The following is a 27,482-nucleotide window of genomic DNA, read 5'->3' as shown; positions in this document are numbered from 1 at the left end:
TGTGCCTCTGGGCTCTCTTTCCTCCTGGTGTTCTTCACATGTCTTTCCTTTCGTTCTCTAATAAGCAGGCATTATTACTTCTGCCTATCAGCTGGATCTGAAGCCAGGTGTCTGGCTCCAGAGTCTGTGCTATAAACCATGAGGTGATTCTCCCCCACAATCCCAGCTGCCTCAAAGTCAAGTTATGTTTTCTCCATCAGCAGTGCCTCTTTTCACCCGAAGCAATGATCTAATTAAAAACTGTCAGGGTTCAAATTTTTCTCCTTAACTTGGAATCATAGAAATATGTGTTTCAACGTTGGTAGACCAACCACTAGGAAGTCTCACCCCCATTTTTCTGATTGGGAGACTGAGGCCCAGAAGAGGAAATGCCTGGCCCAAAGTCTCATAGCTGGTTGGAGTCTGAGGCAGGACTTCCTATCTGAAGTCCAGGCTCTTGGGCAAAGGCTCTTAGCCCCTGAGGGGTCCACCAGCTACTAATCACACAGAATGTGGACTGAGAAAGATAACAATATCAACGAGAGGGGCCTTCTCACAGCCTGCTCTTGGTCCTCTCATACCAGGGATTTTCAAATATAATTTTAGCCTCAGAATCCTCCCCTTTTAATGAGACACTTGATAAGTAATCTCCACATACTTAAAACATAACAATTTGATTCCAGCCTGGTGGCCTTAGGGGTGGAAGTCCTGTGGTTCTGTCTGCTGGGCCTCCCGACCCCTGGGGCTGTCCCTGGGGCTCTCACTCCTCCCCAAGGAAGCCCATGGCTCCTCAAAGCACAGGCTGTAACTGCCAGCACCACTAACCAGTGTGCTTGTGTTCCCCATTGCCTTACCTTCTTGGATTCTAACACCCATCCCAAACCCAGTTAGATCTCAAGCCCAAGCAGGCAGCAAGGTTAGTTCTGGGCCAAATTGTGCACATTCTGAAATTATTACCCTGAGATGGCAAGGCATGCTTATCAACCCCACCCCGGCCTCATGTGACCCTTCAAATAGTGCTCCATTTTGCAGATGAGAATACTGAGACCCAGATGAGCTCCACGCACCACAGTCAGTAAGAAGTGGGCCTCAGCTTCTTCCTGTCCTACCTGAGCCTGGCTCTCCCCACCACAGCTTGGCATCTTCTGCTTTGAAAGGTAACATGTTCTCATGGCTGGCATATAATCTGAATCTCTGTGAACTTTTACAAACTAAATGTGCCCAGGGCCCCTCCCCAGATATTCTGAAACAGAAGCTGGGGCTGTAAGCCATTTTATCCCACCCTGATAATCCTGCTGTCACTCGAGCAAAGGACAGAGCAAAAGGGCCCAGGGTTACCCCAGACCACTGGTCAGCTTTCCTCCAGTGCTGGGCATGGAAGCAAAGGGGGCTCAATCCCAAACAGTGGCAGAACCCAGGGTGAGACTTACTGTGTAGAGCTCGTTGGTGACCTTCAGTAGCTCCTCATGCATCTGCAGGCCGATCTCCTTGCTCTGTAATGTGGAAGAACAAATGTCAGAGGGGCAGAAGGGTGCTGGCTGCACTGACCAACTTCCTTTTCAACACAGAAAGGGCAGCAATGCTTGGGGTCACGTGAGAAGGGGTACAGTAATCCACATAAACCTCACTGACCCAAATCTGAATTCTTCAACTTATCTCCATGAAACAAATCCACAGAGAGAGATTCCTTACAACAGGAATTCCTGGACCATGTAAGCTGGGGAACTCTATATATCACCTCCCTACCTTGGTGAGTCACAGGGACATCATACCAAAAATTCTGAGGAGCCCCACAGCCAATCAACCTGTTCATCTTTCTGTAATCCTGGGTATCCTAAGCTGATGTGGTCAGAATGTGTGTCCCTAGCTCAGCATTCCTTAACATCTCATGAGACTGGAGTTCCAAAGAACCCGGTTTAACAAATAATTCTCTAGCCTTTCAATTCAGTGAACAGCCCAAGTAAACAGAGAGTCCACTGGAGCATGAGGCAGGGCATATGGGTTCTAGCCTGGCTGCATCACTGTCTGGCCCATGGCCTTGGAACTGAAGTTATTGAATCTATAAAATATATATATATATAAACTTTAAAAAGTTGCTTGAACAAAATGAGACAGGTTTTCTTACTGCAGAACTTTTCAGAGGCTTTCATCCCCTCATGTGCATGGACTTTCTAAGGCGGGGGGCATATAGCACGCAAGTGTAGTTGACCTCAACCCAAACCACAAGGTGACATATATATTTAATACATTGAGGGACACAAGTCAAAGAACAATGAACAAATAATTTCCAGGTCCTCTCCAGCCTGAAGAGTCCAGGATTCTGTTATTTTGTGTATTATTATTATTATTACAGTCAGCCAAGTATTCTGTATCCAAGGATTCAACCAACTGTGAATTTAAAATATTTGAAAAAAATAATCTAGAGAGTTCCAAAAAGCAAGGCTTCGATTTGCCTTGTGCTGCCAGCTATTTACACATAATTCTATTCACACAGAATTCATAACTATTAACATGGTATTTACATTGTACTAGGTATTATAAGTAATCTAGAGATGATTTAAAGTATATGATTTAGAGAATGTACATCTGTATATGCAGATACTATGCCATTTTATACAAGGATCTAGCGCATCTTTGGATTTTGGTATCCACTTGGTTGGCGGGGGAGGTGGCAGTGTTGATGGTCCTGGAACTAAACTCCCCATATTGCTGGATGACTGCACTGTCATTATTATTTGAGGGGAGAGAAACTGCTCTCCCTGTTTTCCCAGGTCATCGTGTGAAACTTCCATATTGACAAAGGCAGCTCTGCCCCTTGACAGCAGAGCCCTCCTGTCCTTTCTCTCAGCTCCCTTGGCCTCCAGCATGGTCAGCAACTGACTTGCAGAGACCAGCCTTCCTCTAGTTCCTGCACAGATCAGAGCCCTGGACTCTGGGGTCGCTAGGAAGATTCAGCACCAGACAAGCCTTCCTAGGCTCTGCTTCAGGCCCATCTCATTCCCCTCAGCTTCTAGGCCTGGCAGGGCCAAGAATCACCTCTCCAAAGGCAGCCCTCACAGGTGTCAGATTTCCTAACAGAGAACAGGAGCTCTGGGGCAATTCCAGATATCTGTTTAGACCTCCCTCCAGCTCTGCTGACTAAAGCAAGGGGACCCAATGCAGAAGCTCAGGACTATCTCAGCAGAATTTTCTGTGTAGAGCTCCCAGGGAACCTTCTGTCACATCATGGGCATCTACAGAGGTACCCAACAAGCCGTTTCCATCTCCTTCCACTCTCCCTGAGTCTCAGCAGCTGCCTCAGTTTCTCCTGCAGCCCCTCCCCCTGACGTTTGCTTCAGACTCTCTGACACCCCTCAGTGACCTCCTCTTGGTCTGGCCAACGTCTCTAACACCCAAGACTTCGTTTCTTATGTATTTATTTTTATGATATAACTTTTTTGCTAGGTAACAAGTGCACGTGGTTAAAGAAACTCTAACAGCCAGCAAAAAGTGAAAAGTAGGTCTCCTGAGTTCCCAGAACCCCACTCAGAAGCACTTACTATTAAAGGTTTCTTCTGGTGCCTTCTAGAAACAGTCTATGAATATACACACATACAGCTGGATAGCATATGTTCTTTTTTTAATATAAATGAAAGTAATCTACACAAGCTTTTGCATCTTGCTTTTTTCCACCAAACAATGTATCTGACAGATTTTTTTTCCTTGACAGGCCATGTAGCTCTTGCATTCTCCTTTTCTATTAATAATAGCGCTTGGGGTTCCATACACCAGATATGTCATAACTAATTAACCAGCCGGTTGTTTCCAGTCTCTTAATATTCCAAACAAGGATGCAGTGAACATCTCTGCACTCTGTCACTGTGCACATGGGCAGGGACCCTTGTCAGATAAATTTCTTGAAGCAGCTCTATTGGGAAGAGTCTGGCCTTCTCAGCTCTGCCCCAGCCAGCTTCCCATGCACTGCTGACTTCAGCTCCCACTTCTCGGTGATTGGCAGCCATGTCATCACCTCCATGGCCCTCTCTTGGGCTCTGTCTGCATAACCCCAAAGACCCTATCTTCAGCTGTTGCAAAACAATATAATTTGGATGACCCCCTCATCACATCAAATTCAAATTATCCAAAAGAAAATGTGTGATGTTTCCTCCATCTCCTCAGGTTCAGTCAATGGGATAATATCTTCCCAGACATGGCAACTGGAAATTTGGAGCTATTTTTGACACTTTAAAAAAATTCCTCCATCCTCAATCCAACTTGTCACCGCATCCTACCGTCAAACTGCCCAGTACTTTGTTCTCTGCAGCAGACAATGCCGACTCCCTCCCCAGCATCCAATCTTGCCTTTCCTGCTTCCTAACAGAGCCATGAATCTGGCTCTGTGTTCATCTCTCCAGCCAAGTTCTTTCAAGGACATAGCCTACCCCATCCCGACTCAAGATGGTGCATTCTGTATGTGTTGTTAGTCTAGGGGTGAGTATGTGACAACTGCATGGAAGAGGACTGAGAAGGTTGAGGGGAAGGTTTCAGCTCTTCTACTGAGTGGTAGCAAAAGTGCCTGGAGTCTCAGTGGCTATCAGCAGACCTCTTAGGACCAGGAGAGGAAGCAGCTTCGGCTGGCAGAATGAAAACCTAAATCCTAATGACCTCCCAAGAAACTGGTTGAACTGAATCCACAGGCTGTCTCCTGCAGAACTTCTACTTTTGTGGCTTTACTAGTTAAGTTATTTAAAAGCTGGATTTTCTGTCACTTGCAGCCCAAAGCAACCCACATTTTCCACCCCCAGTCCCGGAGCAAGCAATGGCATCACTGCAGGGCCCAGATTCCTGAAGCTGCCCCTCAACAAAGTCCTGACTCTAGCCCCCCATTCCTCATGCCCATCCCAGTGTCATTTCCTAGAAGAGTATTTTACTGTGTTCCTCCAAAACTGTCTCACTGCCTACGGGATCGAGACCCAGCTCTTAAGCTTGACTTTAAAGGCTCTATGTGACCAGCACAGGGTGGTGTGCTTGTGTGCTAAGTCGCTTCAGTCATGTCTGACTCTTTGTGACCCCGTGGATCGTAGCCTGCCAGGCTCCTCTGTCCATGGGATCTCCCAGACAAGAATACTGGACTGGGTTGCCATGACCTACTCCAGGGGATCGTCCCGACCCAGGGATCAAACTTGCATCTCCTACACTGGCAGGCAGGTCCTTTACCATTAATGCCATCTGGGAAGCCTAGTTACTAGGTGGAGAGGGCTCAAATTCAGAGCCAGAGAGATGGAGATTGGAGATAGGATGTTAAAAACCATTTAACCTCTCAGCACCTCTGCTTCCTCGCCTGCAGAAAGAGTGCCTGTTACTGTCCTTCTTTGCACTTACAATGGGAAGCATAGTGATCTACTTGTTTATGCATTTGTCACTTTTTTCCCCATTTGAAGGTAAACTCCATGGGGTCAAAGAGACTTTCTCCCTGGTGACAGATGCTCAGATCCCCTCGTTGCTGGGGCCACTGGCAGCAGACAACCCCCAGCTGAGAGCATGCTTCAGTGATGGCATCAGAGGGCATGGGGACAAACCCTCCAAAGACTGACGCCTCATCCAAAGATATGGGGCGAAGAAACCAGTCTCTCCTGTCTCAACCTGGACAGCTTTAAAGGGTCATTCTATCTTTAGAACTCCTTGTAGGGCTGGCTAAGACCTTGAGTAAAGACTGCCTGCATCACACTTGACTTCATTCTGCTCCCCTTCTCCACCCTCCCTAGGGGTGGATCCCAAGTATCTCCCTGTTAAATTTATCTGCTGTTAAATTTAGGCCTCAGAGTCAGTTTCCCAGTCCCCAGCTTGCAGTGTCTCACTTTCCCACTCTTTCCGCGATGCCACAGAGCCTGTCACCCAGTGGGTGCTCATTAAATACGCTTGCTGAGTGAACCTATGAATGAACGCAGTGACGATTCCACTAAGCCTTAGTCTCCTCATGCATAAACATGGAACGATGCCATGGTGTCATGAAGCCCTTGTGAGGCCGGAAAGAGGTGGCAGCACTGGTGTCATACCAGACACAGGAGAAGAGCTTGGGCAATCATGTTACAGCCTGAATCAATACCTACTGGATGCCAGGGGCAATATGAAGAGGTTGCCCAGGAAAGGGAATTCATAATTGAATTTTTTATCAACTCTTCCCAGTTTGGTGGGATCAAGGGTCAAGAACCAAAATAGCATGATGTGGAAAAGGCTTCAAAAGAGTGAAAGAGGTGATATGGGATGAGGGGATAAAGAGGCTGGAGGGACCACCTCACCTTGCATGGGTGGCCAGAGACGGCATTCTAGGCAAAGGCCACAGCCTGAGCAAAGCCACGTTCCCCAGGAACAGGGGGAAGTATGGTTTGCAAAGACAGAAGCATAACAACAGAAGAACAGAAGACATGCTTGACATGGAGGCTGGGCCAGATCACAGAGGCTGACAAAGTGCATCTGGGAGCCTCCGAAGGTCTGCAAGCAGGAGTGTCTGATGGGCAGTCTGTGCTCTTTCAAGAAGATGAAGCTGTGGGTAGATGGAGGGTGGACTGGATGGAGGCAGTAAGTTTCCAGAGGGAAACTGCCTGAGTCTCTGCTCTCTCCCCATCAGCACCAGCCTGGGGGGGACTGCCACAGTGAGTGCTCAGCCAATAGTTACTGAACTGTGAAGGACTAAAGGCACTTTAGTTTTTATGGTTGGGTTTTGTTGGGAAAGGAAATAATCTCAACTACAGTTCCAGAAACTACTGAATGAGGAACCCAAACCAAACATTCCATCATGAACAGGAGGCCAAATCCCTGATCATCCCCGGCAAACATCACGCCCAGCCCTTGGGGACCCCAGGGGCAGTGTATTCACACTCTCTGTCCACATTTCTCTCATGACTTTCATGCCTATAGAGGCTGGGGTAGTGCATTGCTTCCTTCATGCACAGGAAGTATGCAGACTGTAAAATATAACTATATTGGGCCAACGTAGGTTCAACCACAGCAGCCCTGGTTCCTTGCAGTGGGAAGGACAGAGCCCTGTCTCTTTGACCCCAAAGTCTATAAAATCAGGTGGCAGGTGGCCCCAGCCCTGCCTCTTTTTTTGCCCATGGCAAAGGACAGTTAAACTTCCCTTAGGACCAGATAACTCTGAAGGAGGTTGGGGAGCTGTCCTGGGCTTAATTATAAGATGCTTAGCAGCCTTCCTGGCCTCTAATTTCTAGATGCCATAAGCACCCTCTACCCCAATCCCAAACTGCAACAACAGAAATTATCTCCAGACATTGCCAAACGTTCCCTGGGGGACAAAATCACCCTGGGTAGAACCGCTGCCCAAGGGCTCCAAGTGGCAGCCTCTCTAGCCTACAAATGTGTTTTATTTGGCCATTCAGAGTGTTCAAAAAATCTGACTCTTCCCAGCATTTAAAAATAAAAAATTCTCCTTACATGTCCAGATTTTCAGCTTCTCTTGCAAAACTAAAAGATCCAGAGAGGCTGAGCTCCCCAAATTGGAAAACGGGGGCCCCTCTGGATGGATTGTGCTCTCCGGTTGGCCACAGAATCTCCATTCATTTGTCCATTTGAGTTTATGACCCAGAAACCAGTGGGGTCTCCCTGGGGTGGCTGTCTGTATCCTCCTGGTGCTCATCCAGACAGCCATCCCAGAGCTGCCGAATCTGAACCTGTGAGAGGATCTTTACATAAGTGCCCTTCTCGTGTCCCCACCTCTGAGAGCTGCCGAAGAGTCTGCTTCCTGAGAATGAACCTCCGGACTCCCTTGTGGACCCCAACACCACTGCCTTTGTAGAATCCCACACCCCTGAACCCATCCTCCTGCTCACACTACTGTTTCCTGGAGCTCTGTGGCCAGGTCCTCACCTGGCTTCAGTTTGATTTACACAAGCATTTGTTGAATGGCCTACTAGACACCAGCCTCCACGAGGCACTAAAGACTCAAAGCTGAGTGAGACCTGGCCCCTGTTCCATCAGCCACAGCCAGCATTTCTGGAGTACATTACATCAGTAAACACCGTCCAAAGTCACCTCCATACGTTATCCAATGGAAACCATTAAGGCAGGTACTATTATACCTACGAGGCAGAAGAAGGCTGGCAGCTCAAATGAGTTAAGCAACTTGCCCCAGGCTATACAGCTCGGAAGGGGCAGAGCCAGGCTCAGGTTTTGGTTGGTCTAACCCCAAAGCTGGCACTCGTAAGGACTTTCTGTGGTCTGTTTCCCCAGTACCTAGATGAGATGTGGGCACACAGGTGAAGAGAAGCCACTGCAGTGCTGTCACAGAGATGAGTCCAGGCCAGAAGTCCAGGTGGCAAAGGAAGGCATGCCCTCTGGACTCCACCCGCCCATCATGTGCATGCTCTCACCACCTGTGCAAAAATCTGCATCCCTGGTCCTTGCCCTCACCTGCAGGCAGCTCAAGTTCTCCTTGACTTGGTACTCCTTGGCTCGCTTGCCCTGCTAGGCCTAAGTCAGCCATGCTGATCATCTCTGGCTTCTTCCTTTCTCCTTGCTCTGATAACAAAAGATGAGACATGGGTGGGACTGACTGCCGCTTGCCTTGTCATGCCAGATGGTCCATCCAGCACGGGACCCGGGATGACCAGGTCCTCTAGCGCCTTACGTCTAGTGACTGGGTCAGAGATGGAAACATATTTCAGGCTGAGCTGATGTGAATCTTCCCTGAAGTTTTTTAAGAACCATATTCTCAGAACTTCTCTCCTCTGGGGTTGCTAAGCTAGGACGTCAGGGGTCTTGGGCTGCCCACCACAAGGATAGTCGGGATCTTGGCAACAGTATTTGTGTCCTGATCTCGTGATGCTTAGATAAGACCTACCTGTGGACTTTTCCAGCTTATAGAATCTCGTGAATTTCCACCTTGGCTCATGTGAAAGAATACTGATGCATTCTGTGCTTATTTTAGCATGAAGACACCAAATGACCACGGGGCGAGACAGTTTTCGGAACCTCTACCAAACACCAGCTTTCAAACAGTTTCTGCAAAAGAACCACTTTCCAACCAAGTAGAAAGAGTGTAAGCCCCTTAGAGGCTGGGGCTTTGGCTTCCCAGAATGCTGATAACAATGACTGGCGTACAAAAGGAGCTCCATAACACCTGTGCATGAGCTAAGCAGAACACAGACACTAAAAGAAGGCCAACTTTGACTCTCACTTTTTTGCAAAAAAAAAAAAGAAACAAAACCACATACATTCACATCAAGATGGCACCAGCTGACATTTTTTGACACAATGGTTCTGGAGTGAAATCAATGTTTTCACCAAAAAAGTCCTGCCGTGGATGACTGGATTTGGTTTTCAATGCAGAGCTAATCTCACTTTTAAGAGGAAACCCTTAAAACTGTTACTACAGATCCTAAGACTTCATGAATTATATTTAAAAAGTCCTCTTCAAGGGTATGTCTCTGTCTCTCTCAAGTTAACTCAAATGTGGAGCTGGTCACTCTGAACATTTAGAAAACATAAAAATCCTGAGTTTTAATCACAGGACTCCCTCTCACTTCTTCAGAGGACATCGTTCCAAAAAATGCTTCAGGAAACTGCAAGGCAGGGAGTAAGGTGGAGCCATCCTCAACTCCAGCCATCACATCAGGAGCTGAGTCAGCAACATCTGTCTCCCTTTTCTCTTTGCTTGATGTTCTCATGTCCGGTTTTCCCCCTCTGGGAACATTCCATGGCTTCCCTAGTTCTGGGGTTCCAAACAAACAATGGGAAACCAATACACAAACAAAACAAAGCAAAAACCAAAAACTCTGTCTCTTCTCATTCTAACCCATTGCTTTTCCACACTCCAGCTTGTTTTCTCATCAAATAACAAAACTGGAGACCCACAGATGTTCCCTATTTAAATAAATGATATATGTGAGCACTGGCCATCTCCCAGAGAGACTGTGTTTTTATTTCTAAAGCAAAGGCTTTAAGGGTGTGTCTCGGAGGGATGGAGCGTTTCCAAGGCTGTCCTGGAGGGCTGGTTCATCCCTGAACACGGCTGCTTGGACAGCTGACTGGCTGATTTCTCCAAGGAGGGTCCTAGCTTGCTGGTAACCCAGCAGCCAGCGCTCTGGCACGTCCCCACCCCTTGCCTCCCAATATCCTCCTCAGCCTACACTCTGCCCACCTTCCACCTGGACCTCTGTTATCCTTCCCCCTCCCCCACCCTCTTCCTTTCCCTGCTCCTCAAGACCTCTCTTCTTTCCTCCCCTTTGCAGACTGATTTCTGTCTTCTGTGGCTGCAACTCCAAATGTTGTCACCGACTTGTTTTCACAAGGATCTGGAACATCTGGGCTGGGAGGTTGGGCTTCAAGGAAACAGAAAGGCCCTGCACCCATTCATCAAATGCCCTGGACAGAGGTGGGCCCCACTGGTACCTCCCCAGGAGCCCTGCGATGGGCTGATGGGCCCATCGTGGGGCCAAGCAATACGCCTGGCATTGTGTCTGTCTAACCCCCTAATTACTCCCACCATCTCTCTGGGACCCTGTTTGTGCGAAAGCCTTCATTTTCAGAAATGCTTAAAATGACAGGTCTGAAGAAGCCCAAGGATACCTTGGAAAGGCATGACCAAGTGACCTGATGTGGTCAAGACAGGAGTTTCTGAATCGGTCCTAATAATACTAAATATTATCAATAACAAGTTATCACCGTTAGTAACAATGCTTAGTACTATTAGTACCAGCACTATAATACTTATCATTAAGGATAATAACAACAATAGCTATTGTTTCTTTGATCTCTTAGCATGTACCAGGCCCAATGATAACTGCATTACAGACAATACCTCACATAAGCCTAATATCAGCAATTTATGGGATATAACCCCTATTGTAACCCCACTTTAAAGATTAGGACACAGAGCCTCAGGGAGGGTGAAGAATTTGCTCAAGATCACAGAGGTAGTAAATGTGATTCTCTCTCAACCATTCCACTCTGTTGCTTCCACTCTGTTGTTGGGAGAACTATGACTTTATGAGCCTTTAGAATTTTTTCCCCAAATATTCCAAAATAATTATAAAACACACATATTCCTCTGCCTTACTGTAAAAAGTACGCTGCTATTTATGAGGCTCTCCTTTAGGTCACTGTCAGTATCGGACAGCACCGTTTAGTAGAATCTCCTGTTTTCTATGCCCAAGTCCTGGCCCCAACCCCTGGCTTCCTGCCCAAGGCAGGAGAACAGGGCCTGGGCCACTGGGCTGAGTCTCTGTGAAAACAGAACATACTCAGGAACAGTCTTTCCTGACTATGTCTCAGGCTTTCTTTTTTTTTTTTTTTTTTTGCAAGGGTGAAGGGACATGAATCTCTCGCAGATAAGCATCAAAAGGCTCAGGGGATGGTTGAGGGTCTCTGTGTCTTAAGGAGTGTGACAAACCTGTCTTTCTGAAAAACCCATAGCTACAAAAACCGGAAATCCCTCAGCCTTGAGCTGTTTTCTCCCCCTCTGCTTTCTTTTCAAGGCGGATATGGATGTTGTCAGGATTATTTGTTGGATTTAAAACATTACTGATCATTTATTCCTGCTGAATCACTGACCTGAGACGTCTCTCCAACCTCCTTGTCATTTTTTAATCTGATCTTCTACTTTATTTGCATTGTTTGTGTAGAGGATGTAACAGAGGATTGCATTAGCATTTCAAAAATGTTTGTACCCATGTATCCACCCATCAATCCACCACATTCCCACCCATCCACTCATCCATCCATTCACCCATCCATCCACCCATCTGTCCACCCATCCATATCAACCTCCCTGACCCAGGCCCTGTTACCTTCCACCACTAACTTGAGCATTAGTGTATATGTGTAACAACTGAATCCAGCAACTCTCCATCAAATATACCAAATCAATCATCCTTAAACTTGGCTCTGATCATATCACCCCCTATTCAAGAACCTATCTTAGGTCATACTTAGAAGTGGAACTGCTGGGATACAGGCTATGTACCTCTTCCTTCTCTGTCACTGGACACTCCCACTCTTCTCCAAAGGGGCGAGTCCAATTTACATGCTTATTAGCAGGACACAAGTGGCTCTGCTGCGTCACATTCTTGCCAGCACTTGGATTGCTTGACAAACCTAAGAGGAGTCAAACTGTGTTTCATTTTATTTTACCTTCTCCTGATTACCAGGAAGTATGAGCATCTTTTCTTATAGTTTTAACCATTTAAATTTCCTTTTCTGTGACTCACTTATTTATATCTTTAACCCATGTTCTTACTGGGTTGTTTGCCCTTTTCTAATTTTTTTTTGGTAGGAGCTGATTTTTATATTCTGTTTATTAACCTTTTATTAATTCTATGCATGCCAAATATCTTTTCCTTTCCTGGTCTGTATCTTCTATTTATTTGTTGCAGTTGTTATTGTATAGAACATTTAAATAAAATTTATATAATGAAATCTATCATTATTTTCCTTTATGGTGTAAAGGAAACATTTAGAAAACATAAAAATCCTGAGTTTTAATCACAGGACTCCCTTTCACTTCTTCAGAGGACATCGTTCGAAAAAACACTTCAGGAAACTGCAAGGCAGGGAGTAAGGTGGAGCCATCCTCAACTCCAGCCATCTCATCAGGAGCTGAGTTTTGTGCTTTATGTTTAAGCAACTTTTTCCTACCTCTAAGGTTTTATTTATTTATTGTACTTACCAGATTTTATTTTTTTTAATATAAATTTATTTAATTGGAGGCTAATTACTTTACAATATTGTTTTGGTTTTGCCATACATCAACATGAATCCGCCACAGGTGTACACGTGTTCCCCATCCTGCATCCCCCTTCCACCTCCCTCCCCATCCCATCCCTCTGGGTTATCCCAGTGCACCAGCCCCGAGCATCCTGTATCCTGCATCGAACCTGGACTGGCGATTTGTTTCACATATGATATTATACATGTTTCAATGCCATTCTCCCAAATCATCCCACCCTCTCCCTCTCCCACAGAGACCAAAAGACTGTTCTATACATCTGTGTCTCTTTTGCTGTCTCACATACAGGGTTATCGTTACCATCTTTCTAAATTCCATATATATGTGTTAGTATACTGTATTGGTGTTTTTCTTTCTGGCTTACTTCACTCTGTACAATAGGCTCCAGTTTCATCCACCTCATTAGAACTGATTCAAACGTATTCTTTTTAACGGCTGAGTGATACTCCATTGTGTATATGTACCACAGCTTTCTTATCCGTTCGTCTGCTGATGGACAGCTAGGTTGCTTCCATGTCCTGGCTACTATAAACAGTGCTGCGATGAACACTGGGGTACACGTGTCTCTTTCAATTCTGGTTTCCTCAGTGTGTATGCCCAGCAGTGGGATTGCTGGGTCATAAGGCAGTTATACTTCCAGTTTTTTAAGGAATCTCCACACTGTTCTCCATAGTGGCTGTACTAGTTTGCATTCCCACCAACAGTGTAAGAGGGTTCCCTTTTTCCTCTAAGGTTTTACATAGAACCTTCTACTACATCTTCTTCCAAAAATTTTTAGTTTTGTTTTTTACCTTTAGCACTTTAACCCATTTAGAATATATTTTTGTTAACTAAGATGGAGGTCTAATTTTTTTCCATATGGAAAAAAAAGTGTGTGTGTGTGTGTGTGTGTGTGTGTGTGTAAACCAGTTCCTAAAAAATAACAAGAAACAAGAAACCAGTGGAATCAGCCCCATTTCCTAAACAGGCCATCCGTCCCCCAGTCTGTAATGCACTGCTGCTTCACTGCATTCCCACTGGTGGGGGCTGTGTTTCTGAGCACTGATCTGGCCCACCTGTTAGTTTGCCTAGCGCTGCTCTAGCACTACCCATTGTACTATCACATAAGAGGAAGTCTTGCTATCTGATAAGGCAAATGCTCCAACAAATACCAAAAAAAATAACCTACTTATTTTCTTTTTATAAGAAAATATTTTCTTATAAATATTTTCTTTTTTATGGGGCAATCAAGTTAAAAATTTAAAGCAAGTAGATGGTTTCAAAGAAAAGCTTTGAAAAAAATCTTTGGAACTAACATGAATAATTCTGAAAAATTTACGGGGCAAAGAAGAAACTGCAAAATGGAAATTATGAAATATTTATACCTGAATGACAATGAAAATATCACATCAAAATTTCTATGATGCAGATTATTTATAGCACTAATGGCTTTAATTTTCAATCATTCTTGTATTCTAATATATGCATTTTTAAATTACATTTTCTAGTTGGCTATGACGAGGATACAGGAACATTATTAATTTTTGTATATTGATCTTATAATCAGCCATCTTGCTGAACTCTTTAACAGGAAGTACAATATTTACTGGTGGTTTTTGGTAAATATTCTTTATCAGGCTAAGGAAGTTTCCATTTATTCCTAATTTGCTAAGAATTTAACAGTGAAAAGTTAGAAGCATGCTTTTTAAAAGTCAAGAATGTATTGAAGGGACTACAAGGGTGGTCCAGTGGTTAAGAATCCATCTTGGAATGCAGGAGACTCAGGTTTGATCCCTGGTCGGGGAACTAAGATCTCATGTGCTTCGGAGCAACTAAGCCCTCACACCACAACTGGAGAGTCTGTGTGTCATAATGAAAGATGCAACAAGATGCCTGATGCAACAAAGATGCTGCATGCCACAACTAAGACCCGATGACCACTAGGTCGCTTCAGTCCATGGGATTCTCCAGGCAAGAATACTGGAGTGGGTTGCCCTTTCCTTCTCCAGGGGATCTTCCCACTAAGACCCAATACACCCAAATAAACAAATAAATATTTAAAAAGAAATGTATTCAACATCCTGTGATAAACCATAATGGAATATGGTTTATGATGGAATATGGTTTATTGTTAATGGAATATGGTTTATGATGGAATGGAATATGAAACAGAATGCACATATATATATATATATATTTATATATATAGTTGGTGTATGGCACAAACCAAGACAATATTGTAAAGCAATTGTCCTTCAATTGGAAATAAATTTTTAAAAAAGAAGATATATATATATATGTATAACTGACTTACTTTTCTGTACAGCAGTAATTAACACAACACTATATAAAAAAAATAAGTTAAAAAATTAAAATAAAAGTTAAGAATGCCATTTCTCTCCCCATTTTCCTCTACTGAACCTATTGAGGTCCAAAAGGCAAGAAAAGGAAATAAAAGGTTATTTAAATTAAAAAAAAAAAAAAGACAATAAGTTAGAAGTAATCAGTGAATGATTTCCTGAGTGTATTTTATTTCTGACCCTTTATTTAATCTGTGTGCCCTGAATGTTTCTTTATCCCATCTCTGCACTTAATTCTCACTGCGTTTTTTCTCAAAGGATTATTATTTCCCAATAATCACCTTAATAGTAGTTAATATTTAATGACTACTTACTGCATACCAGGTAGACATTTTATATCATCACTTTTTAATCCTTACAATGACCCTAAGAAGGACGTTTTTAATTAGCTCCATTTTGAAAATGTTGAAACCATGAGGATTTAGGGATTAGGTTGAGTTCACGCAGCTGAAAAGTAGCAGAATAGGGACCCTGCAGTCTGTCCACAGCCCTAACCAGCGCACCACACTGCAAGGCTGGCCGACTTGCTCAAGATACAGGACCAGACTTTTCTGTCAATGGACCTTTGCTTCGGTCTAGAATCCTCTGACTTTTCCCAAATCTCCGCATGTCTGCTGGGGACACAGTGAGGCACCCCTCAGAAGGCCTTCAGGATAGGGGAACGTATTCCCTCACCTGTGGGGAGTACCGTCTGCAGACACCCCACTGTCAGTGCTGTTTGGAACGGCCTCGCAAACGGGCATCTGCCCAAGGCCACATCTCCCAGGAGTAACATGAAGGTAGAAAGGCCCAGCTTCCTCCCCACAAACCAGGACAACCTGGAAGGGCCACCCTAGCCTCAGAACTGCCCAGGAGTCATTTGAGGCCTTTGTTGTGACTGCCCATTCCCTGAATCCTGCCTCTCTCCCTTCCTTCTGCAAGGGGGTGGACTCCAAGAATACTGGCTAACATATCCCTACAACATAATCCCTGTCTTGGAGTCAGCTTCCCAGGAACCCAAGCTGGCATAAATCCTAAGCCTCACTTCCAGATTCACTACAAATGCTGCATCCCCTAAACAAAACCTTCCCCAAACTGACCCCAGCCCAGATTAAAAGTCCCCCTTCTTCTGAATACTGATATCACTCATACACGCCTGTCTTCATTTCCACTGTTCACTGTGAGCTCCTTGAGGGAAGGTACTATGTCTGACTCATCCTTCTGCCTCCTTTAACACCTGCCTTTTCTATTGAGCGTGGGCTCTGGGATCAGACAAAGATGGATTCAAATCCCTTCTTCACCTCTTGGCATCAGTTTCCTCATCTGTAAAATGGAGGCGATGACAACATCTTCTTCTAACGCGTTAAGAAGTGAAATGTTTAGCCCAGAGCCCAGCACACAGTAGGCACTGATTGTTATCTACGATTTTTGTGTATATATTGTGAAGAGAGCACTAACGCGTGTTTTCTGAGTGAGCTGGGAACTCCTGACAGAGACCAGGTCAGCAGGCTGCACTAGCAGGGCGAGTGCTCACAGCTCATCTCCCTGGGAGACAGTGGAGACAGCTGAAGGCTCCGAGCTCCTGGCAGTCTTCCCGCTTCACTCACTCTCCATGCAGGCCTCAGAGCTGAACCCTCCAGCATGCAAGCCCTCACTCTCTCCTGCAACCCAAAAATTTAAAAAAAAAAATTAAATAAATAAACTTGGCTTTGAATCCAAGGCCATTGGTGCTTTTGATCTTGGTTACAAAGCAAGGCAATTATTAGATACAAAAGCCCTGATTTATTTATGAAATGCAACGGACATCTTCAAGAAGGGAACGAGAAAGCTCACTCTAGACCAAGCCTTTATTGCCACACCGTGAATGGCTGCTTTCAAACACAGGGCCCCCGAATGCCCTCTCTTCTCTGCTAAGAGTCTTTCCTCATTAGCGCTTGCTTCAGAACACCACAGCTTCCAACAATCAAACTCACTCCAGGGCTGGGACAAGTAATTAAATTCTGCAGGCATCAGAGCAGAGGATAATGGATGGCTATTGTTAAGGAAGCTGAGGCTGGAAATGAAATGGGCTCCAATGTTCAACCTCAGAAATGGTTGAGGCGGAAAGAAAGAGCAAGAAGGACGCAGATGGACCCTCCCCGCTGGTGCATCACAGGGGGGAGTGGAGTCAGGGCTGGACCCAGAGTAGGAAACCTGTGTCAGGGGCCAAACTCTGCTCTTACTGGAAAATCAAGAGGTAGGACTAGGTAAATCATTCCCCATGTGTGATCCCCAGGTCAGCAGCAAAAGCAGCGCCTGGGAACTCGTTAGACATGCAGGTTCTCAGGCCTCACTCCCACTGGGTGCATCAGAAGCTGTGGGCTTAGGGCTCAGCAATCTGCGTTTAACAAGCCCTCCAGCTGATTCTGACGCTAGACTTGAAGAACCACTGGTAGATCCTGTTTCAGGATGAGGCCAAAACTCAACTGCACAAAGGACCAAGGAGCTATTAAAATAAAGGGGTTGGTGTTGTGCGCCAGACAGTACGGGGGCTGCGAGGCAGTGGAGTGAGCGTGCCCTGCCTGAAGGGCCAGCAGCTTCTCAGCTCTGGACAGCCACGTATGGATCCAGGACTGTCAGAGCTGGTTTTTCAAGAGAAATACAAAATTCTGATTTTTATGTGAAATTTCACAATTTAAAAATATTGGTTGAAGTTTTCTTAACAAAGTGAGGGCCAAGCAGATTACACTTGAGAACCAAGTTCAGCTGGGGACCACCATTTTGCAGCCTCCGTTCCAAGCTGCCTTGGATCCCCATTGTTGACATTCTGTCCACTGGGCTCCAGCCCTTATCCTAAGATTGAACTAACCTCCTTTTCCCACTTGGGAGACTCCTATTCATCCTTCAACGCCCAATTCAAGCATCACCTCCACTGCTGAACTCATTCTCAATTTTCTGTTTCACTTTCTATCTTCTCCACTATGAAAGCAGAAAGGAATCAGATGGGGCCAAAGAACTGACAAGAACTGACATGAAGGTAACACAGAGGAGAAAGGCATGGAGAAGTTCTAAAACAGTCTTTTCCCACAGAGGAGGAAAGAGGAAACTCCTGCAAAAGTGACCATTTTTGCTGTTTGAAAAATCACTTAAATAAGGACACTGATCCCATATGGCCAGAATCTAATAAAATGAAGTTTTAAAAGGGCAAATATAAAGAAACACAAGTGCAGAATTCATAGGATAGATTAAAAAACATTTGGTACAAAATCCCCAGGAGATTTGAGCTGAGCGTTCAGAGTGAGTCAACCATGTGATGAGACGATCATGAAAAAAGCAAGTGCCTTCACAGGTTTCATTATTAGAAATAAAATGTCTAGACAGCCCTGCTCTCTTCCTTGCTGCGCAGAGCTTCCTGTAGAGTTCTGAGTGGTTCTGAGTATTAATTTCTGTAGGTCAGAGAAGCCCTGACGTCTGACCCAGTAAGACAGAAAATGCAAAGCCAAGTCACAAGGGGTCAACTGAAGGAACCTGGTGTGTTCACCCAGAGGCAAGACGGACCTGGGTATGTGGTCATGATTTCTGTCTTCAAGTAACAGATAGATTTCCATGTGGATTGATGTAGCTGGCCCACAGGACCTGTGAGTGAAAACCCTGGAAGATTTTATCTCAACATTGGGAAGAATTTTCTATTGATCTCAGTTGTCCCTGAATGGAATACAAAATAATGAATGCCCTTTGCAGGGGCCGAGTGGGGGGTGATCTGGCAGAGAGAGAACAGCTCAGGAAGAAGACAATTAAAGGACTGGAAGAGAAGACCTAGAGGACATCCATTGCTTTATTTTTCACCCCTCTTGGAAGGAAAAGCACTCAGTTTTTCCTGGGGAACTACCCTCAGCCATTCTCTGTCCTCTGCATCCGGGGGAGTTGAGTGTACACCCGATTTCAGGGATGTGTTTCCCAGGCCTGGCAGGTCTGCACTGCGTCTCGCCAGAACAGGTCCAGCTTCAGGAGCACTCACACGATCCACGCTGGGTCAGTCGGAACCTGGGAGACCCAATTCTGGGAGAAGGGACCTCTCACTTTCTGCTGGACTTGAAGCAGGTAGGATGTAAGCCTGGGGCTGTGGGGGCCATGCTGTCATCACAGAGAGAGACTGACTATACATCAGCCTTTCTCCCACCCTTCTTAAAACAAAACAAACAAACGAACTGGAAAACAGAAAACACTGGAGCAGAGTTGCAGAGAGACTAAGTTCTGACAACACCCTTTGTGCCCTTGAAGCCCAAATGCCTGAAGACAGTCTTGGCTCGGAAGAGCAGATAAGCTTCCTTTCCTCCCTCAAGTTAGTGGAACTGGGTTTCTGTTGTTTGCAACTGTAAGAGTCCTGATTACTACGGTGAACACTAAGATTTCATACAGTTCCAGTCTGGTGGATCCATTTCTCACACTTAAAGCAATAGCCACCTGCGTGCACAAGTCCATTTGCCCAGAAGAAGCCTAAAATGGCTATGGAATGGGAGCCACTGCCTCCAGGCATAACACACTGCACTGTAGAAGGGAGAATGGAGAATCAGGAAAGGGTGAGTTATTGAGTCAAAGAGCATTCTGCACCTCTGAGAAGCTGGCAGTGGGGCCACTGCCCCAGGCCCAGGCCCAGGAGGGATGCCTGGCCTGGAAGCCACTCCTGCAGAGGCAATGTGGGAATGTGACTTAGCAGATGGTAAAGGAATTCCATGCCCCCATGTGGCACTGTCTCCATCTCTGCTCCCCACATGAGAAAACTGAGTCTCTGAGAGACCTACTCAGGGTCTCACCACCAGTGAGAGGCAGTTCTGAGACAGATCCCAAAGCCCAGGGGTGGTGCCTCCTGCAGATGATGATAACTGGCCGTTCTTGGGCTTTACCTATTCATCTGTAAAATGGGCTGAGTGATGATCCTGTTCCCCAGTCTGACCAGAGACCAGCCTCTGCAGAACTATCCCTCAGGTAAGGATGCGGGCCTCAATGCTGAGATCATCCATAACCGATGGGATACACGGGGCCACACTGTGCTAAATCAGCCCATCAGGCTCATCCTCAGCTCAATCCTGGCCCAGAGGGGCTGGGTCATTTCCTTTGTTCTACAGGCACAGGCCTGGTAACAAGGCAGCCAGGAGCTCAGCTGTAGACATTTCTTCATTATTTTCCACCCCGTTAACCTCCATCACAAGTGAGGCTGCTGTCAGCCTAAATGAGAGCTGAAAAGATTTATCTCACTTGTCCAGGGCTCAGCTCAGGAAAAGACCCTCCATTTCCTAAAGGCCCTAATGACCTTTCTCTGTGAGTCCCTCTCACCCAGGAAAAAAGATGTGATGGTGGTGGCTGCAGGCGGGGGCCTGTGATGGGACCAAGTAGTCTGAATCACTTCTGTATGGCTTTGCAAAGCGCTATGTGAATGTTTCTTATGATACTGTATTTACTTTCCTAATTATGTTTGCTTATGCAAATACTAAAGTTAGACCACACTTCAAAGAAATAGAATAAAAACAATAGAATGGAAAAGACTAGAGATCTCTTCAAGAAACCTGCAGGATATCAAAGGAAGATTTCACGCAAGGGTGGGCACAATAAAGGACAGAAACAGTAAGGACTTAACAGAAGCAGATGAGATTAAGAAGAGATGTGAAGAATAAACAGAAGAACTCTACAAAAAAGGTCTTGATGACCCAGATAACCACAATGGTGTGGTCACTTAGCTAGAGCCAGACATCCCAGAGGGTGAAGTCAAGTGGGTCTTAGGAAGCATCACCATGAACAAAACTAACGGAGCTGACAGAATTTCAGTAGAGCTATTTAAAATCCTAAAAGATGATGCTGTTAAAGTGCTTCGTTCGATATGTCAGAAAATTGGGAAAACTCGACAGTGGCCACAGGACTGGAAAAGGTCAGTTTTCATTCCAATCCCAAAGAAGGGCAGTGCCAAAGAATGTTCAAACTATTGAACAACTGAGCTCATTTCGCCTGCTAGTAAGGTTCGCTCAAAATCCTTGAAGCTAGGCTTCAGCAGTACGTGAACCGAGAACTTTCAGATGTACAAGTTGGTTTTAGAAAAGGCGGAGGAGCCAGAGATCAAATTGCCAACATTTGCTGGATGATAGAGAAAGCAAGAAAATCCCAGAAAAATATGTACTCCTGCTTCATTGACTGCACTAAAGCCTTTGACGGTGTGGATCACAACAAACTGTGGAAAATTCTTAAACAGATGGGACTACCAGACCACCTTACCTGCCTCTTGAGAAACCCATGTGCAGGTCAAGAAGCAACAGCTCGAACCAGATATGCAATAACGGACTGGCTCAAAATTGGGAAAGGCATATGTCAAGACTGTATATTGTCACTTTGCTTATTTAACTTCTATGCAGAGTCCATCATGTGAAATGGCAGGCTGAATGAAGCTCAAGCTGGAATAAAGATTGCCAGGAGAAATATCAATAACCTCAGATATGCAGATGACACCACTCTAATGGCAGAAAGCAAAGAGAAACTAAAGAACCTCTTGATGAAGGTGAAAGAGAAGAGTGAAAAAGCTGGCTTAAAATTCAACATTCAAAAAACTGAGATCATGGCAACTAGTCCCATCCCTTCATAGCAAATAGAAGGAGGAAAAGTAGAAGCAATGGCAGACTTTATTTTCTGGGACTCCAAAATCACTGCAGATGGTGACTGCAGCCATGAAATTAAAAGACCCTTGCTCCTTGGAAGGTAAACTATGACAAACCTAGAGAGCATATTAAAAAGCAGAGATATCACTTTGCTGACAAAGGTCCATCTAGTCAAAGCTATGGTTTTTCCAGTAGTCAAGTATGGATGTGAGAGCTGGACAATAAAAAACACTGAGCGCCAAAGAACTGATGCTTTTGAACTGTCGTGTTGGAGAAGACTCTTGAGAATCCCTTGGACTGCAAGGAGATCCAATCAGTCAATCCTAAAGGAAATCAATGCTGAATATCCATTGGAAGGACTGATGCTGATCTTGAAGCTCCAGTACTTTGGCCACCTGATGCGAAGAGCTGATTCGTTGGAAAAGATCCTGTTGCTGGGAAAGACTGAAGGCAAAAGGAGAAGAGGGCGGTTGAGGATGAGATGGCTGGATGGTATCACGGACTTAATGGACATTAATTTGAACAAACTCCAGGAGATAGTGAAGAACAGGGAAGACTAGCATGCTGCAGTCCATGGGATCGCAAAAAGTCGGACACAACAGCAACACTTCATAAACACAGCCCCAGGAAGACTGTGTGGCAGGAGGGAATTACCTTGCAGTTACAATTTTGCCATAGAAGACATCCTCAAAGAGGACAAACCACATACAGACCAGGGAGAGATGACTGTATCTCAAACCAACTTGGCATCTTCCCCTGGGTGTCTGGCAATCCCATGTCACCTCTTCCCTAAAACTGGCAACAGGCAAAAATGGATGAGCTATATCATTTTAATAGTAATAGTCTCCTACACTAGCATAATAACAGCCAGCTTTCCTCAGCATTTATTCAGTGCCAGGCTCTGCTTTCCATGCTTTACAGGGATTAACAACCCTCTTAACCCAAGTAGCTGCCCTGTGGGTATTTCTATTCCCATTTCACAAATAAGGAAACTGAGGCTCAGAGAGTTTACGTAACAAACCCAAAGACATACAGCTAATAAACAATGCAGCCAGGAAAATGAACCCTGAGATTTAAGAATTCTGGACCCGAGACAACACCCTGAACCACTTCTCAATAACAGCCCCCTCCTTCACATGCACCACTTCATTTAACCCTCACACTGCCCTGGGAAGTAGATGATCTTAACCTCATTTGATAGACAAACAAATGAGCAAACTTTGACCTTAAAATTCCTGTTACAGAAATTGATCTTAAGAAAACAGCAATAGCCCATCAAATGATGAATAAATAAGAAACTTGTGGTATATATATATATATATATATATATATAACAGAATATTATTCAGCCATAAAAATGATGAAATTTTGCTATTTAGAACAATGTGGATGAACCTATAGAATATCATGCTTAATGAAATAAGTCAGAAAAGATAAATACTGTATTATATCATTTATATGTAGAATCCAAAGAAATAATACAAACGAATGTATATGCAAAAAAGAAACAGACTCACAGATACAGAAAACAAACAACTGGTTGCCAAAGGGGAAAGGAGCAAATAAGTGGTATGAGATTAAGAGACACAAACTACAATAAATGAAATAAATAAAAAATAAGGACATACTGTATAGCATAGGAAAATATAAACATTACCTTGTAATAACTTTTAATGGAGTACAATCTGTAAAAATACTGAATCACTATGCTATATACCTAAAACTAATATAATGTAAATAAACTATACCTAAATTTTTTAAAAATAGCACTGAATATGACAAAGGTGTATATAAAAGAAGCTCACAGCAGCAATATTTAAAATAATATGGAAATCACTGAAGTGTTCAACAATAAACAACTGGTTAAATAAACTAGGATATATCTATATGATGAAAAACTATGTAATCTTTCAAAATGTTTGGAATTATATTCATTGATATGGAAAAATTTTATAATACAGTGGTATCCAATTTGTTAGGTAACATAAGGAGTAAAATCATATGCAGTCTTACCCCATTTGGGAAAAGTACACACATATTCTACAAAATGTATAAATACAAGCAGTCATAGAAAAGGTATTTACATATGTACATATGAAGAAATTCCTTTGACAACCAAAGTGATTATGGCTGAGAGATAACATTTCAGGTGATGTTACTTTCTATGTGTGAGCTCATCTCTATTTTTCCAGATTTCCTGGAAAGAATGTACAACTTACCTAACCATGCAAAGGTTTTTATTTTTGTGCTGATGGTGGTTGCTGAAGTGGCTAAGCCCCAGCCACAAACTCGGAGCCTGGGGGCCAAGTCCAATCCTCAGCCTCTTGTCCCCTTCAACACGCCTGCCCCTTGGTCCCATGTTCCCAGACCACACCCCACCCTGGTTGGCAGTCTCACCATGGCCAGCCTGGGGCAGAAACCCAGGTGGCCCAAATACCCACCTTTTTGAAGAGTCTGATGACATCCTCACTGATCTGGGAGAGGCGGACAATGACATTGTTCATGAAGATGTCGTTGAGGGTGGCATGGTCTCGGCTCTCCCGCCTGGTCTGGTGCAGGACTAGATACCAACAGTTCACGGGCGAGAGGAGATACTGGTCTTTCCTACAGAAACCAAGACAGCTCATTAGAATTGCCATCCACAAATGTTCTACATTGTCACCCACCGCAGCTCTTTTGACCTTAGTGGGGCCCTTTCAAATTCGTTTTCCTATAATACATTTAACAGCAACAGAGACCATGAGGGCTGAGGCAGTCCTCCCAAGGTCACAGAGCAGTGCTGGGGCCACTTTGCATCAGTGTTTCCTTAGGAAATGAAATATTTCTGTCTTCTCTGTGCCTTACCAAAGACCCCTCTGTTAGCCTCAGTAAAGTATGTGTATACCCTGGTGTCCAGGAAGAGTGAAGGACAATTAGAAATCAGTGTCAAACCAATAACCCCTTGTTGCCACACAGGGCATCAGGGCTGTGTTCTTGACCTATAACCCTTACTCCACTTTCCAAGGTGGGAAGGTGATGTTGAGGCAGAGAGGCTCATTCATCACCTTAGGGTGCCTGGCCCAAGGTCCAATCCCCCCAGGCCTGCCTGGCTCCCCCTGGGGGCTGGCCAGGGTTCTCTCAGGAAACGCAGCCTCCTATCAGCACTTTTGAGGAGGGAAATTCAGCTGACTCCCAGTATGACCATATCATCCTCCCAAAGTCAAGTGGAAATAAGGGAGAGGGGAGCCCTGAGGGCCTCTGGGCAGCTGTGACTGACCCTCCCTTTACTCCACCCAAACCCTGGGCTTGGGAAAGATAGGTGAGGAGAGGCCAGTTGACTTTTCTATCACCAAATGGCCTAAAAATCTGTCCAGGAAACAGGAATCTGGGAGAAGGGAATTTGGTTTAGACAGAGGATAGATAGGTTAGAACCTCTAAGAGAAAGAAAGGAGACATTATGCTATAAGATAAATGAAGCATCTTCTCTTTTGCTTTCAGCCTAGAGAAAAAGCCGGGACACTGACATCCAATAGCCCAGCCTCCTGTCCTCCTAATCCCTTGGCATTTGTTCCATGTCAGGTCTCAGGTGACTGTGGCACAAACCTGCCTCCCAGGGGCTCCTAATGAGGCAGCTGAGGCAAAAGGATTACAGTGGAAGGTGCTGAACGTTATGATGGAGACATGCAGAGCATCCGTTCTGCATGAGAAGTTGGAGAAGGCGCGGAGTTCCGCCTATGTCCCCGTCACATCCCCTGTGCTTTCCTGCCAACCTCTCCCCACTGGGGACTTCCTGCACTCTGTGTATCTGGAGCGCATAAGCCCCGCTTTTCTCCCTGTCGCTGGGTCTCAGCCTAAATGATACTCTCTGGAGAGCATGCCTCTGACTTCACTCTAGGACAGGAGTTCTCAGAGGTGGAGCCCAGCCCAGACCCATCAGCTCCACTTGGAAATTTGTAGTAAATGCAAATTCTTGGGGCTACCCTAGACCACTTAATAAGAAGTCTTGGCCCTGAGCCCAGTGTCTGTGTTTTGACCAGCCCTCCAGGGGACTGTGATGCATACTCAGGTTTGAGGATTTCTGCCCTAAGGAGCTTCCACTCCCCACCCATTGCCCTACTTGAAGTTCTTTGAGAGCAGGAAGTGTTTCTCTCTTAGTTACCATAATCAGTGCCCAGAAACATGCCTGACACATAGCATATGCTGTGGAGGAAAAACCCAACAAGAAGGCCACATTTGTGCTGGGTCCTGAAGCATAGGTAGGAGCTTTCCAGAGGGGCAGAGAGAGATGGAATTGTAGGCAGAGGGACCTGTGGATATGAAGAAGTAGCTCCCCAGAGCTAGGAGCAGAAGAGCAGAGCTAAATCCTGAGTGTGTTCGGAGAGGATATAAGGATGGGGAGATCAGTTAAAGGTTTGACTGTGGGGAGCTGAATGCCAGCCTAATAAGTTGGGGTTTTATCATCTAGGCCATATGGTTCTCAACCCGAGTTGCACACTAAAATCGCCTGGGAAGCTTTTTAAAAAGACCAAGATCCAGGTCCCTTCCAAGACCAATTAAGTCGGAATCTCTGGGGGAGAGAGCCTTGGTATTGGTATTTTTATAACATTCTCCAGAAGGGTTTAATGTGTACCCAGTGTTAAGAATGCCTGCTGTGGGCAGTGGGGAGTCATGGAAGTTACTTAAGCAGAGGTATGATCAAACCAATGTGTATCTTACAAAGATCACTGAGGGCAGACTGGAAGACGGTGGATGGATGGGTGGGTAGATGGATGGGTGGATGGGTGTGGACAGAGGTGTGGTGCTGGAAGCAGGAGGACCAATCAGGAGGTGACTCTAGTCCAGGAGAAGAGAGATGATGAGGGCCTGGGTGGTGGCCAGAGAAGGGCAGGTTTAAGAGACTCCTCACTGGAAGAGATGAGAATCTTGAAGACTTCCTAGAAATAGAGAGCAGGTAGTGGCTCCAAAGGTAAAGAATCTGCCTCCAAGGCAGGTAGGTCCAGGTTCAATCCCTGGATTGGGAAGATTCCCTGGAGAAGAGAATGGCTACCCACTCCAGTATTCTTGGGCTTTCCTCATAGCTCAATTGGTAGAGAATCTGCCTGCAATGCAGGAGACCCAGGTTCAATTCCTGTGTTGGGAAGATCCTCTGGAGAAAGAAATGGCAACCTGCTCCAGTATTCTTGCCTGGGAAATCCCACAGACAGAGGAGCCTGGGAAGCTACAGCCCATGCGGTTGCAAGAGTTGGACATGACTTAGCGACCACCACCGGGAAGGGGGAAGTGAACGGTGATTCTGAGGTCTGGATCTCAGACAACTGGGTGGATGCTGATAACATGAACCAAGATAAGAACTGCAAGGGGAGACGTGGATTTGGGAAGGAAATAGTTTACATCCTATTTCCACTGCTTCCTAGGTGGTGATGGGAATGGATAGATTAAAGGTAAGATGAGATAACTGAGTTGTTACCTAAATTACTTCAGGGGCTGAACTCAGCCTGGGGATGCAAGAATTGAACAGCATCAGGGAAAGAAAAGTGCAAAATTTATGGAAGTCACACCAGAAGGTGAAGTTCAGGGGGAAGGAAAAAGATCTTGAAAGGGCCCAGAAGTGCTGGGACAGCTTGGGGACCATTAATTAGGTCACCTGGCCAGGGAGGCTGGATAAGAGAGCAGAAAGGAGCTGCTTTCCTCGGCTGTGGGCAAGAGGCAACACAGCCTCACACAGGATTGCGGGGTGGCAGAAGGAGCAGAGGCAAGGAGAGGATTACACGGAAGCAACCAAGGACTTGTCAAGCTAAGGTAAGAGGCTGCTGGGAAGATGAAGGCCTCGGTTCCTTCAGACATTCATTCGTTCACTGTCTGTCT

At 45.2% G+C, this 27,482-nt stretch overlaps 1 protein-coding gene across 3 annotated transcripts in view; it reads right to left on the bottom strand.

Annotated features, from left to right (window-relative positions):
- Nucleotides 1-27,482, bottom strand: part of SRGAP3 (SLIT-ROBO Rho GTPase activating protein 3) — a 243,994-nt gene that overhangs the window by 78,723 nt on the left and 137,789 nt on the right. For all 3 annotated transcript variants that reach the window (XM_010828406.1, XM_010828404.1, XM_010828405.1), the window contains exons 3-4: nucleotides 24,080-24,242; nucleotides 1,410-1,472 (exon numbers count right to left, since the gene is read on the bottom strand). In XM_010828406.1, the coding sequence (XP_010826708.1) occupies nucleotides 1,410-1,472; nucleotides 24,080-24,242 (226 nt within the window). The remainder of the gene's footprint in view (nucleotides 1-1,409; nucleotides 1,473-24,079; nucleotides 24,243-27,482) is intronic.

The sequence above is a fragment of the Bison bison genome, unplaced genomic scaffold (assembly GCF_000754665.1).
Source record: "Bison bison bison isolate TAMUID 2011002044 unplaced genomic scaffold, Bison_UMD1.0 scf7180017864492, whole genome shotgun sequence".
NCBI classification, from domain to species: Eukaryota; Metazoa; Chordata; class Mammalia; order Artiodactyla; family Bovidae; genus Bison; species Bison bison.
Note: the sequence above shows the minus strand (reverse complement) of the source record. Positions and strands in the feature narration are given on the sequence as shown.